Here is a 14,882-nt window from a genome sequence, read left to right as displayed (position 1 = left end):
GTTTTTGGAGTTCCTTTTGTCATTAATTTCCAATTTCAGTGTACTATGATGAGACAATATGCATGGGATAATTTCAGTTCTTTTGCATTTAATTAGGTATACTCTATGGGCTAGAATGTGGTCTATTTTAGAAGTCCCATGTGCACTGAGAAAAATGTGTATTCTGATGTTGTGGGGTGAACACTCTGTATACATCTACTAAGTCCATTTGTTTGCAGATTTGGTTCAGCTCTGTTATTTCTTTGTTGATTTTTTGTCTAGTTGACCTATCTCTTTGTGTCAAAGGGGTGTTGAGGTCCCCTGTTACAATAGTGTTATTAATTATTTGGTTGTTCATGTCTGTTAAGATTTGTCTTACATAGTTTGGTGCTCTGATATTTGGTGCATACATTTTTATGAATGTTATCTCTTCCTCTTGCAGTTTTCCCCTAACAAGTATGTAGTGACCTTCTTTATCTCTCTTGATCGTTGTTGGTTTGAAGTTTACATTGTCTGCAAACATAATAGCTACATCTGGTCTTTTCTCAGTTTCTGCTATGTGGAGAATTGTTTTCCATCCTTTGAGTTTCAGTCTATGGATTTCCCTTTGAATAAAATGTGTTTCCTGTATACAGCATATCATTGGATTTTATTTCTTAATCTACTCTGCCCGTCTGTTTCTTTTAACTGGTGAATTGAGGCCATTTACATTTATGGTTATAACTGATATGTGTTGGCTTATCATTCCCATGTTATTTACTTGCTGTTTGTTTCCTACTTTTTCTACCTGTTGAATTGCTTGCTCTCCTTGAGGGTTCCTTTCTATTGTTGTTCTTGAAATTGTGGTCATTTTTTTCTATGTCTAGAATATCTTTTAGTACTCTTTGTAAGAATGGTGGCACTCATGAAGTTTCAGTTGTTCTTTGTCTTGGAAATATTTTATTTCTCCGTTGAATTTGAAGGATAGTTTGGCAGGATACATCAATCTTGGTTGGAAACTGTTTTGTCTCAGGACCTGTAATACTTTGCTCCAAGCTCTTCTCAATTGGATGGTTTGTGTTGAGAGGTCTGCCATGATTCTGATGGGCTTTCCTTTATAGGTGATCTGTTTCTTTTCTCGAGCAGCTTTTAAGATTCTGTTCTTTTGCTGCAGATCTGGGATCTTGATTATTATATGTCTGGGTGTAGTTTTATTTTGGTTATGACTAGTTGGAGTTATATATGCCTCATTTACCTATATATCAGATTCTGTTTCCATGTTTGGGAAATTTTCTGCTGTTATTTTTGCAAATATTCTTATGTCATTTGGGTTGCCTCCTGTTTCACTGACTCCTGTTAGTCGAACATTATTCCTGTTTGCCTTGTCTTGCATCTGTTGAATTGATTTTTCCTGGTTCTTTGTTGATTTTAAGAGATCCTTTCTTTCATGATTGCTAGCTGCCATCCTGCCTTCAAAATCTGAAATTCTATCTTTGGCTTCATTCAAGTGGTTTTGCCAACTTTCAGTGGAAGCTTTGATTTCCTGGATGTTTCTTTGATTCTGTTTCATGTGTTCTAGTTCATTCCTATATTGTTCATTTAATGTTTCCATCCATTGCCTATGTTCATCTATTTTTTTATATATTTCTTTTCTAGATGTGCTGAGCAGTTCTTTCATTATTATTGTCATTTTATTCTTTGCCGAGAGATCATTTCTGATCTGATCTCTTCTATGGCTTGATGGAGTTGTTTCTTTACTTTCATTGCAATCATTTCAGCAGTTTCAGGTGTGTGTTTACCAAGTTCTCCTATGTCGATGTCTTCTGGACTTGTTCTGACTGGGGTGGAGTTTTGTAGTTTAGTCCTTTGTCTCATGTTTGGTGCTGGAGGTGGAATGCTCATTCTCCCTCTTCCCCGGCAGCTCAGCCAAGGTCGCTAGTGTCCCTAGTTTTCCTGGTGGTCAGGCTTGCCCCTCAGTGTCTGCTGAGATGTGTTGCTTAGTCTGGGGTCTTCAGGCAGATGGTGAAGTGTATCTAGTTCTCCCAGGTCTCTGACGCGAACCGTGATGTCAGCTGATGGCAGACTGTCTGATCTAACATCCCCTCGCATCTCAGGGCACCCGTATGACCCAGAAGTGAGCTGCACTGGTGGTGTAATCACGGACAAGTGGTTCTGTGTCCCTATGCAGTTCAGGGTGCAGGAGAACCCAGATGTGCATCACAGGGTCAACTGTTTGTGGACCACCTGATTCCATGTCTCCAGGCAGCTCAGAGCGTGCACAGGAGCGAGACATGGGCTGCACTGGTGGTGATCATGGACTGCCTGTACCTGTGACCTGCAGGAAGTCAGGGCACAAGTAAAGCCCAGACATGAACCGCAGTGCCAGCCATTCATGGACCGTCTGCTCTAGTACCTCAGGAGGCACAGGGAGGGCCCAAAGGCAAACCCCAGTGTTAGCAGTTCGTGGGCCTTCTGTGTCAGGATCTCCTGCCTGCACAGGGTGCATGGAGGGCCAAGACTCAGACTGTAATGGCAGCGGGGTTGTAGGTCACCTGCTCTGCCCCCAGGAAGTAGATGGGAAATATCTGTTTCTCTGCATTCAGCTGTGAACTGTGATGTCAGCGGGTTGTGGACCGCCTGATACTGCTTCTCCAGGCAGCTCGGGGTGCACACAGGAGCCAGAGGAAGGCTGCATTGAAGGTGATCGTAGACTGCCTGTGCCTGTGACCTCTAGGTCAGGGTGCAAGTAAAGCCCAGATATGAACTGTGCTGCCAGCTGTTCGTGGATCACCCGCTCTAGTACCTCAGGTGGCGTAGGGCATGTGCGATCCCCATTGTTAGCAGTTTCTGGGCCTTCTGAGTCAAGATCTCCGGTCTGCACCAGGCCTTTTTTTTTCTTTTTTTTTGAGACAGGGTTTCGCTGTGCAATTCAGCCTGGCCTAGAATTCACTGTGTAGCTCAGGCTGGCCTCAAACTCACAGTGATTCTCCTGCTTTAGCCTCCCAAATGCTGGGATTACAGGCATGGACTACCATGTCTAACCTATAAAATACATTTTAAAAGGCAATGTGACTTGTACTAATAACAAAAATAAAATACTAAGGAATAAATTAAAATGTGAACATGATGTGTTCAGAAAGTGATAAGCCTTTGAAATATATTGAAGGCCTAAATAGGTATATACAGGGAGCTACCCAATTTAGAAGGACACTTAGCATTGTGAAGATATATGTACACATTTATCCATAGATTTATGTAATTCGAGTCATAATCTTAGCTGGATTTTTCATGGAACTTGCATGTTAGTACAAATATGTGGTTCCATTTATGTGAAAAATATGTAAATTTATGGGGACCGAAAGAATAAATGTTATCACAAGCTGGAGGAGGGGAGAATTTGGAGTTATTGTTTAATGAGTACAGAGCATTTTTACTTGGGATGATGAAAAGTTCTGGAAATAACATTGTGAATGTGTTTAGAATTTGTCACAATTTTATTCTTTTTAAATAGTGAACAGTATTTCATTGTATGTATGTACCACATAAATCCATTCATCAGCAGTGTTTTCTTTAGGGGTGCAGACATAGATTTTGGAAAACTAAAGGGAAAGACTAACCCCAAATTCTGGAGGAAGGAATGGGAGGGATGCAATTTGAGAGTGCGATATGCTGCATTTAAAATAATGGCAATGCTCTACTTCTTATGCAGGGCAGTAAGTATAGGATGTCCATTTTATTAATAAAGTAGTAATTATATTTCATACTTTAATATGTATGATGTATTTCATAATGTTCTAAAATTTCAAATGAGAGTGCCATGTATTGAATTTTTAATGTCTTATGAAAAACTTGATAGGTAAAGTATTAGTACATGACAGAATCTTTGAGAACATTCTATGTATTAAAGCTCTGAAAAATAAAATCTAAGTAAGTTTCTGATCTCTTTTGTCCCCAGTCCTCTTATATGGGAGAAATAATTAAACTTCTAGCATGTGGTTTATTTTATATGATATTTTAATAAAGAGTACCAAATGTTTTAATGGAAGAGCCATTATACATTTACTTATCTTGATATCTGTAATATATGAAATAGCATATAGTGAACTATTTTGTAAGAAAAGTCAAACTTAAATGTTTATCTTCCTAGGAAACTAAAGAGTATTTCATTTAGCTGCATTGTTTGATTCCATTATGTTATATACCATGTTATTAGCTTTATGTAGAAAAAAGCAACAAGATTAACTGCATGTATTTTGGTAAAATCCATAATGTTTAGAGTATTTATTTAAAAAATCCTGAGTCTCATTAGAGTGCGTTTATGCATTTTGTATTAGTTTTTTCCTAAAACTATAAGATCTTTTATCTTTCATGGTCATATGCAGCAAAAAATTTATTCATCTATTTTTGTTACCACCTGAATCACAAAGAGAATACATTGAGGTAGAGTTCATTTTAGGTATAGCAGGAAAGTAGAGAGCTATGCATGAATTTTAATTATTCAACGATATCATTTTGAAGTAAACATTTTACGTTGATTTGTGAATTTTTCCCATTTCAAGACAGGTGATCCTGGTTGGACTATTTATAATATTAGTGTAATAACTCAGGTTAAATGGGCTATAAATTAATAGTAACCCACTTTATGCTGAATACTAGGTATTTTCATATATTATTGCAAGGACATATTTCTAAGATGGGAATTGATTAATTATAAGATGTGCGTTATTCAATATCACAGTGTGATGTCAAATTATTTTCCAAAGTCCTGTATCAGTTGAAACTCCCAGAAGTATAAAAGAGTTTGTATCATTGTATATTCTGAGTATTGTTCATATTTTACTGTCATTGACAGAACAATACTTAGTATATTGTTCATATTTTAAAAACATATGCCTACTTGAGAGTGTGAAGCTGAGGTTTAGATACACAGAGACCTGTCAAAATAAGTGCTGGTACAGTTGGGCATGCTTGTAATCCCAGCATTGGGAGGCTGAGGTAGGAGGATAGTGAGTTCAAGGCCAGCCTGCACGACATAGTGAGAGCCTCTCTCAAAAAAAAAAAAAAAAACAAACAAAAAAACTAGGACAACATTCTACTCCAGGGTTGTCTGATTTCAACTATAATAATCAGAGTAGTAATCATGAAAAATTAGAGTGAGATTTTTATGTTAAAATAATTTCATGTAAGTGCTTCCTAAAATTAGTAGTGGTAAAAGTGTATGTGTGTGTTGGAGAGGACTGGTAGTGACAGTGGTAAGTAGTATTATTTATTAGGAATGACCAGATTCCTGGGTCCATCTCTAGGTCTACTAATTTAGGATATATAGGAGTGAGATCAAGGTATGCCTGTGTTTTAATAGGGTATCCTAATTTTGTATTTTTAGTTTTAAATAGACCCTCATGCTTAAGAATCCCTGGTTAAGTGATACAACTAATTGTACTTAGAATTTAGTAAATTTTATTGCTTACTGTTTCTATAGGTAACTTACCAAATACTTAAAACTACCTGTTTGTCATAAACATGAATTAAAAAGAGAGCTTTTCTGCATATATTTTCCTAAAAAATGAATTTGACAAAACATTGATTATAAAAAATTAGATTTTGCAGGAACCATCCTTCAATTGAACTTTCAAACTTGTGCTTATTTTCAAGTTATCTTAATTTTTATAGTTTGGTTATTTTGTTATAAAATTAAATAATTATTTTAAGGGATCAATGTCATACTTTGTGAAGCAGATTTAACCAAAGCAGTTTCTGTGTCATGCTTTCAAAACAGGCTTTAATCCTATATTATATGTAGAAGTTGTTAGCTATTCTCAAGGTACAATAAGAGATTATTGTTCATATCAGTATAATAAATTGATACTCCCTGATTGTACTTTTTCATTTTGTACATTGTCAGAACCTTGGACCTTAATCTTATTCATTGATTGACAGTAGCAACCAGAGAAAGAACACTTGCATTGTTTGGGATAGTCACATCTGTTCGACTTGATTCAGTTGAGGGTATTTGCATATTCTTAAGTATTTCTTCTGAGAGGGCTTAAAATTCTTCTCAAGTGCTTGATGCATTTCTGAAATTCATTCATAATGTATCTACATGCACTAATGGTTCCGTACAATATTGTTATACATAATCTGACTGATAAGACCATGTTTTAAAATCAAGTGTTTTTTAGGGATGAGACTTTACATTTATACTTAATTCTGTTGGGCAGAAATATTAGGTTTTTAAAGAAATCTTTTAATCAAATTAGTACATCTTTATTTTAGGAAAAATAGTCAATCAAAGGATAAAGAAAGATTTATTAAGTAGTAATTCAAAGGTATTAATGGCAACTTTTCTTGCCTTGCTTGGCAAATTGAGTAATTTTATAGAAAATAAGCGCAGAACTTGAGTGCATTTTTAAGGTCCTCCTTATTTTATAGGAAAGGTTGCTGAGGATCAAGTTTTCTGACTTGTTCGAGGTCATACACTGGAAATTAATCCTTAAATGTTGCTTTTAACTCCCAGATTGGTCAGTCTTAAGGGATAATGGTATCTAACCTCTCATTTAGATTATTATAAATTATCCTACATCCAAAATTTTCCCCTTGCCATAGAACATAGTTAGGGATTATGTCTTATTATCATCTCTCTCCAGTGTCTTACATAAAGTTAAGACCAGTCGTTATTTTACTGTCTTCCTATTTGTCTCCTAGGCTATTATTCTGTAAGGGAAAATTATGCAAATTAAATGTTAAGTACTGTGATAGCAAACAAGTTTCAGTTTGTGTTCTATTTCTGATGAATTGGACATTCTAAGAAGAATTTTGAGATTGTACTGTCAACAGTGTTTCCATGGACATAGAAATCAGAGAAACTGCTTGCTTCTTTGTATGTGTTATGGAAGGGAGAGGAACTTATGGACTGGCATGATCTGGCATCATCAGAAAAGGTCTTGAGAAGAAGGCTCAAACCACAGGGTAGATATATTTTAGATTCTGTAAACCAGGCATGGTGGAGCACATCTGTAATTGCAGAAGTTTGGGAAGCTGAGACAAGCATTGCTAGTTCAGGTCCCACCTGGACAATTTAGTGAGACCTGTGTCAAAATAAAAAATATGGGATATAGTTCAGTGGCAGAGCACTCCTACCACTGAATTGTATGGGAGCCAAACTATATGTGTGCATGTGGGTGCGCGCGCGTGCGCGCGCACACACACACACAATTTAGGAAGAAAGCCTACACTGGGAGTTCCATAAAAAAGATATGAGTTTTTATAAAAGAGAAATACCATTAGATTACATTAAATCTAATCAAAGGAAAGAAAACACTTCTTTAGTATGTGTTGTTGCCTTGCCCTGTGCTAGATCCTCTTCTCATAATAACCCTAGAGACTTTCTGTCTTAGTTTTTAATTCCTTGCTCTTCCTTTCCTGATCTATTTAAGGTTGTTTCAATCTTAACTTGTTTCTGCCTGGGCTATCCCTTTCTGATTTTCAGCTGCCTTGCTTAGGTACAAAAGGTGTGGTATACCCTCATCACACTTTTATTTAGTATCATGTAATAAAAACTCACTGGAGCTGGGCATGGTGGTGCACATCTGTAATCCCAGCATTTGGGAAGCTGAGGCAGGAGGATCACTGTGAGTTCTAGGACAGCCTGCACTATGTAGCGAGATTCTGTCTTAAAAAAAAAAAAATTTAAACAAAAAACAAAAAACTTCACTGGAGAAAACAGTTCTCCATTATTATTTGGTCTTATTACTTAGCTATAAAATAACTCTAAGTAACATAATTTTTTTTTTTTTTTTTTGTCTTCCAGGAGTCCCTTTCTGGTCGAAGGAAAGCTCTTGCTACAAGCAGCATCAATATGAAACAGTATGCAAGCCCTATGCCAACTCAGACTGATGTCAAGTTAAAATTCAAGCCATTATCTAAAAAAGTTGTATCTGCCACCCTCCAGTTTTCATTATCTTGCATTTTCCTTCGGGAAGGAAAAGCCACGTAAGTTTCTTTTTAAAAATACGTTGTTTCATTCACACTGTTTGGAAACTCCGTAGATAAGTAGCTTTTGACTCAGTAGACTGGCAGTTGTTGAATATCATATAACATACCAATCATTCTTGCCATTTTTTTGTTTCAGAGGATGAGTTAAATGAACTCCTTGTTTGATAGTCTCTTACGTTTCCAGAGAATGAACTTACAGACATTCCTTGCTTAAGGACCGAGATCCCTTCCTGCACCTAGGTTATTAAATGAATTGGTTGCTAAATGAAGGACTGTTTATGGCATGTACATTGCAATATTTAGAACAAAGAAAATGTTAAAGAAAGCTCCAACTTAATGACTTTGCTTTTATTTCCATAACTCTTACTTGCAGTACTATAATGTACAACAGAAATAAAATGATTGTACTATACTATGCATTACAATCAGCAAAAATTACAGTACTGTAGAAAAAGGTGTATTGTACAAAAAAAAGAAATTGAGGCTCTATAAATGAGATATAGAACTGTTCCAAAAAAAAAGGACAGATTATAAGTCTGGCGGGCCAGAAGTCCAAACAGTCATTAAACAGGTAGGCTGTTAAATGAGAAATGTCTGTATGTAAAAGTGGTTACAGCTGGTTTCAAATTTTAGCTCAGTGTTTGTTTTATAATATAGTGTCTTCCTTGTAGCAGTTTGTATTCTGAGGTGTAGACAGTTCAACTCATAAAGCTGTCTAATGTAACCTGAGGCATGAGAGGAACCCTAAATGAAAAGTTTAAGAGGGGTAGAAGAAGTTAGGGAACTTTTGCTAATTCGTGTTTCTTGGCTCAGTCTTCTAAAAATTGGTTTGGAAAGTACAGCCAGGTAAACAGTATATGGTGATCATTGTCCTTTGTAAAAATCACTTCTCCCAACTGTGGATGTGTCCTCTATGGGACTGTAATTCCAGCATTTCAGAGGTGGGAAGATTGCTTATATCGAGTTTGAGACCATCCTGGGAAACATGTAAGACCGAATCCCAAAACACAAAACAAAACAAGAGTAGTCCCTTCTTAAGCACCAAAGTAACATTACATAAAGGTTTCCAGACTCAGTTCTAGTCTTTTAAAAGAGTAAAACTAGAACATGTATGTATGTAGAATGAGGGAAAAGCAACATTCACCCTGGTTACTGCATCCGATCAAGACAGGAATAATTATGTAAATGCTATCAGTGTAATGAAAGAGTATGTACTTGAAGTAGAAGATGAAGGTGTAGGATAAATGGAAATACTATACCTAGAATTTTCTATTAAAGATAAATGGGGAAAGGTGGCTATGGACATTTCAATCCAATCTGAATTGCGGTTCTGAACATATTTCACCTAGTGGAATGTGGTTACTATAATTGGGCTTGTCTACTTGACTAGTAAGGCTGGATTCTGTGCATCACTCAAAACAAGGTGCTTGACACTGCTCTTCATGGCATCAAATGACTTGGTAGATAACAGCAATAAGGCCCCTTTCAGAGAAGCTGTGTTCTGAGTGAGTATGTTTAGTAAGACTATCCAGAATAGAAACATCTTAGTTTTTATCTTGAGACTTTAAATTGTAGCTTTCAATGTTGAGAAATTAAAACTAAAGTAAGCCCAAATGAAAGGAAACATAAGAAGAAATAAAAAAAAAACCTCACAGAAAATCCTTTGAGGGTGGACTTCCTCCACTGGACAGAAGCAGTAATTGCATCAGCACCATTCACAGTAATGTGGGTGAAAGGAAGTTTAGTTGAATCAAATGTCTAGATTTGAATTGAGAGCTGGGGATATAGCTCAGCAGCACAGTACCTGCCTGGCAAGCGTGAGGTCCAGAGTTCGATTTCCGGTACCAAAAAAAGAAAATTTGAATTGAGTAGGAATTATCTTAGAATGTACATAAACTCCCTCTCTGTCTCCTTCCTTGCTTTCTTTCTTTTCCCAAAGAAAAAAATGTTTGGGATTAAAATGTGAAGAAATTAAAGTGATAGAATTTAATAATTACCTTTTAAGGTGATATATTTTGAAATTATTATTTATTACTAATAAGTGAATAATTTGTAAGATATTCATGTAAAGTTAATACAGTTATTTTTGTTAGTGCAGATTTTGTATCAATACATTTATTTAAAAAGGGGGAAATGATTTTGTTAATTATGCTGATAGGAGATAGAATGTGAAGAATTTAAAAACTAGTTTGCCAAGTCATGCCATGTTTAGAAGATAAGTAATAACAGATATTACTTTATAAAAGAAGTTTTTCATTATGACCAACTGAATTTAGAGAAAGTATACCAAACTGAAAATTATTTGTGTATAATGTATCAAAAATATGTTTCATTCACTGTAGCTTATTTGAAATTTAAGGTGAAATTAATAGATCAAGAAAATTTACATAATTTAACTTATAAAATATTTAATATAAACCTTATAAATTTGTATTTAAAATACTTCAGGACTTTATAAAATTTATATTTTATCAAATATATATTTTACCTATAAATACTTTTCATCCTGTATTTTCTAAACCCAGGACCTTTGCATTGATCTATATCCTTTAGCCCCACTATTTTTTTTTTTTTGAGACAGGGTCTCATTAAGTCGCTAAATTCCTCCAGCTGGGCTCCAACTTGTGACCCTCTGGAGACGCAAGTGGTAGGATTATAAGCATATGTCACCATGCCAGGCATGACTTGGTTTGTAAGGTTCTTTTTCTATACAGTATTTCCTTAACTTCTAGAGGGTTATAACCCCTTTGAAAAAATTGTACATTTGCTGGGTGTGGTGGTGCATATCTGTAATCCTAGCACTCGGGAAGCTGAGGTCGGAGGATCATTATGAGTTCAAGGCCAGCCTGGGCCACAAAGTGAGTTCAAGGCCAACCTGAACTGCATAGTGAAACCCTGACTCCAAAAGAAAAGTGAAAAACTTGTACATTTAAGCAAGATTTAAATATTTATTTGGGTTTGCCACTTTCATCCCCTCTAACCCATAAACCCAAAAGAATTCATAGATTTTAAATTAAGAATACCTGCTCTAATTCCTTTGGAAAGTTTCAATACGTTAAAGTCCAGATCTACTGTTTTACGAAACAAATTTTTGTTTCTAGGGTATATGTTTAGGAAACCATACTTGAGTTAAGAAAATTTTAGTCTTCCATAGGTCTTCAGCACAGAATTAAACTAACTCCCTACCAGTTAATTTTTAATATGGTTTCCTTTTTATATAAACATGTCATTTAAAAATTAACGTGCATTTACAATTCTAACATTCTTATACAACTATTTAAAAGGATTTATTTACATATCTTTTAGCAAAAAGGAATATATTAACATTGTAGATTATCTTTTATTTAAAATGCTTAGACTTATGGGTTTCCTAGAGGTTTGGACAGCATAAAAGGAGAGGCAAGCCATGAAGAGCTTGCTATCAGAACTTGCCACCATAGCCCGTGCTGCATTTCCCAGGCACATGAGTACTTTTATCTTTGCTCTTACTCGCCTCCTCCCTTTATTTGGCCCAAGCTTGCGCCGCAGAGCCGGTTTCTCACCTACTCTTCACTTTCATTTTATTGAATATACCTTGCCACTGCTTTTAAAAATATATAAAAATAAAATGCTTAGGACCAGAAATGTTTCAGATTTGGGAATATTTATTTACATATATGTAATAAAATGTCTTGGGGATTGGACCCATCTCTAAACATAGAATTCATTTATGTTTCATACATACCTTACATGCCATACCTGAAGGTAATTTTGCCCAATATTTTGTGTGTAACTTATCACATGAAATCATTAGGTATGGAATTTTATGCTTGTGGCATCCTGTTGAAACTCAAAAAGTTTTGGATTATGGAATATTTTAGATTTCAGATTTTTGTATTAGGGATGCTCAACTGTATTTTCTTAAGAATGACCATTTTTCAAGCCATGCCATTTAATAAACTGTATATTATATTTTGAATCACTGATGTAGGGATGAAGACATGCAAAGTTTGGCTAGTTTGATGAGTATGAAGCAGGCCGACATTGGCAACTTAGATGACTTTGAAGAAGATAATGAAGATGATAATGATAACAGAGTGAACCAAGAAGAAAAGGCAGCAAAAATTACAGGTTGGTATTATTAATAGTAAATCAAAGTTTATCCTTTTTGCAGAATTGAAAAATTCATTCTTAATTTCCTGGGGGGGAAAAATGCCTCTAAGGTATTTTTTTCCTTAAGCTTTTCTGATATAATATACCATTTAGTTCTCTAAAATCTTTGAATCCTGATTATAACTTAAAAGATTTTAGCAATTTAAGATCAAGTCTAAGGTAGTCAAAAAAAAAAAAGAAACTTTCCTGAATTATACTATAAAGCAACTTATATATCTTTATATTTCTTTTGTCAGCGTATGAATGAATCCTCTGTAGTAAATATTAGCCTTAAAAGGTTGACAGGACAAAATTAGAAGATACACTGGTAGCTCTTCCTATATCATATTCATTTGCTCACATGAATTATATAAATATTCTAATTTTATATATATACAAATTACATATATATTTTTTCGTTTTGTATCTAGAAGTTTTTATGCAGGTATCCCCTTCTAGTTGGTTTGGTCAAGTACTAAAATGTTAAATGGTTATAACCTCATTATTCATTGGTCAGTAAATATTTATTGGTGACCTGGGTATAACAGTTAAGAAATTGATGTTATACTTTCATTATTAGAATGAAAATCAGGCACTATTTATGTATTCCTTTCAGCTAATTAATTACTATAAATTTCTGGATTTACTTTGGTTGACTTCTGTCGTGTATTCACCTACTGGTGATATCCTACTTGATAAAAGGATTTAAGTTTCTGTCTGAGACCCTGATCAGACTTGTGTGCAGTAGTAGATGTTTTGTCACATGGAAATTGTATGAATTATTATTTCCTAATTTGTGGTTGAAATTTTTATTTTTTGACCAAGACTGGTTAGGAAAGTATGTTTTACCATGTTCTTTGTGTATTTATTTCTAGTTTATTTACTTTAGTTTAATTCAAATAAAATTTAAAAATCACTTGTATTATAATTTGTAGGAAATTTATATTGAGTTTCTCTTTGTAGTCCAGGTATATGACATATCTTAAAAATTTTCCATAAATACCTTTTTTACATGTGTGTTTTATTTACTAAGTTCAGCATTAGATCAAATTTCACATGTATATTGGTATTTGTATTCTTATTTTTTCTGTAAAGTTTATCTGTTAAAGACAATTTCAGGGCAGAATCATTTAATCATGGTTTAATCTCAAAACTTCATTCTTGTATTTATTTTAAACGTTTTTTTTTTGGTGGTGGTACTGGAGATTGAACCTAAGACCTTCACCCTGCTACATCTCCACCTGATTTTATTTTTTCATTTGAGACAGGGTCCTGCTAAATTGCTCTGTTTGCTAAGACTGGAATAGAACTTGTGATCCTCTTGCCTCAGCTTCCCAAAGTGCTAGGAGTACAGGCTGCACCACCACACTTAGCTTTAACCTCAGTTATTTTATAAATATGACCTGTTATATTTCTCTTATAACTAGCATGTGGTTGATCTAACCTTATGCTTTTGTCTTTCAATATAGTTATGTGTCTTGATAGCGAATATACTTAATACCATTTATATTACTTTTTGTGCTTTTATTTTGGGCCTTTTCTTATTATTTTTTCCTATCTAACCTGCATTTTGCCACTCTTAGATTTTTTTTTTTTTTTTTGTCTTTTTGAGACAGGGTCTCCACTATACAGTTCAGACTGGCCTTGAGCTCACTGTGTAGCACAGGCTGGTCTCAAACTCTCAATGATCCTCCCACCTCAGCCTCCTACGTGCTGGGATTACAGGTGTGGGCCACTATGACTGGCTAGACTTTTTTATTTATACATTTTTAGAGCCGGGGATATAGCTCAGTTGCACAAGCGCCTGCTGGGCAAGTGCAAGGTCCTGAGTTTGATTCCCAGTACCCCCTCCCCCCCAAAATTGTAAACATTTTTCATTGAGTAATTTGGAAATTATATATATTCTGTTTACATTTTAGAGTAATATTTCATGAAAAAATAAACTGTTAAGTGAATGAACCTATAAATACTAACATTAAATTTATTTTTATTTTTATTAGTACATGTTTGTAGTACATAATGATTACATTATGTGGGATAAAATTAAAATTAAAACAATTCGTCAACTTTTTTGTGTTTGCTTAGTGAGAATTTTTGTTTGTTTGTTTGTTTGTGATAGGGAGTCACTATGTGTCCCAGGCTGGCTTTGATTTCATGTACCTTCTCCCAAATACTGGGATTATAAGTATGCACCAACACATATGATTTCAACTGTCCTTATGAGGATATTACTTTTAATAAAATACAGATGTAATTAATACGCTCAATAATAATTTGATTTTATAGCTAAACACTCAATGCTTAAGCATGTATAAGTTCCTTATTTTCTGAAATTCCTACAGGAGCAATAACATCATTCTTTTAGACAATTTAAAATTCCTTAGTTAAAGAAATTGTTGTAATGTAACTTGTGATGATACAAGATTGCTTTGGAATACTACTATTTTGTGTTACTACTTGCATGCTGGTTTTTTTAAAAGTCTGTTTTATGATACTCCCTCAAGGTAGAGACTTTGTTCTAGTTATCTTTTCATCTGTAGCTTCTAGTACGCTTTCTGGAACATATTGCAAATTTATTACAGATTAATGGAAGGAAAGTAGTAAATGAATGTAAGACTTCCTTCTGGTGTTATAGCTTATTTTCATGACTCTGGCTTATCATCTTGTTCTTTTTGACCTTTAAACATACCCTTCCTTGTAAGGTATAAGGTGTTTTTGTTTTGTGGGAGGAATATGCTCTGAAGGAATATGTAATTTAGAGCTCTATAATCTTTGTCACTTTCTTTTTTTTTTTTTTTTTT

The 14,882-nt window shown here is 34.6% G+C and overlaps 1 protein-coding gene across 6 annotated transcripts in view; it reads left to right on the top strand.

Moving 5' to 3' along the window:
• The window catches only part of Ehbp1 (EH domain binding protein 1), a 348,572-nt gene that overhangs the window by 141,159 nt on the left and 192,531 nt on the right, over positions 1 to 14,882 (top strand). For 5 of the 6 annotated variants that reach the window (XM_005385727.1, XM_005385724.1, XM_013514692.1 and 2 more), the window contains 2 exons: positions 7,766 to 7,947; positions 11,921 to 12,060. In XM_005385727.1, the coding sequence (XP_005385784.1) occupies positions 7,766 to 7,947; positions 11,921 to 12,060 (322 nt within the window). Of the gene's footprint in view, positions 1 to 6,828; positions 6,925 to 7,765; positions 7,948 to 11,920; positions 12,061 to 14,882 lie in introns of those variants that run through there. The other variant, XM_005385730.2, reaches the window with a different exon arrangement.

The sequence above is a fragment of the Chinchilla lanigera genome, unplaced genomic scaffold (assembly GCF_000276665.1).
Source record: "Chinchilla lanigera isolate Chin_1 unplaced genomic scaffold, ChiLan1.0 scaffold00023, whole genome shotgun sequence".
In the NCBI taxonomy this organism is placed as follows: domain Eukaryota; kingdom Metazoa; phylum Chordata; class Mammalia; order Rodentia; family Chinchillidae; genus Chinchilla; species Chinchilla lanigera.
This window is presented reverse-complemented; position numbering and strand designations above follow the sequence as displayed.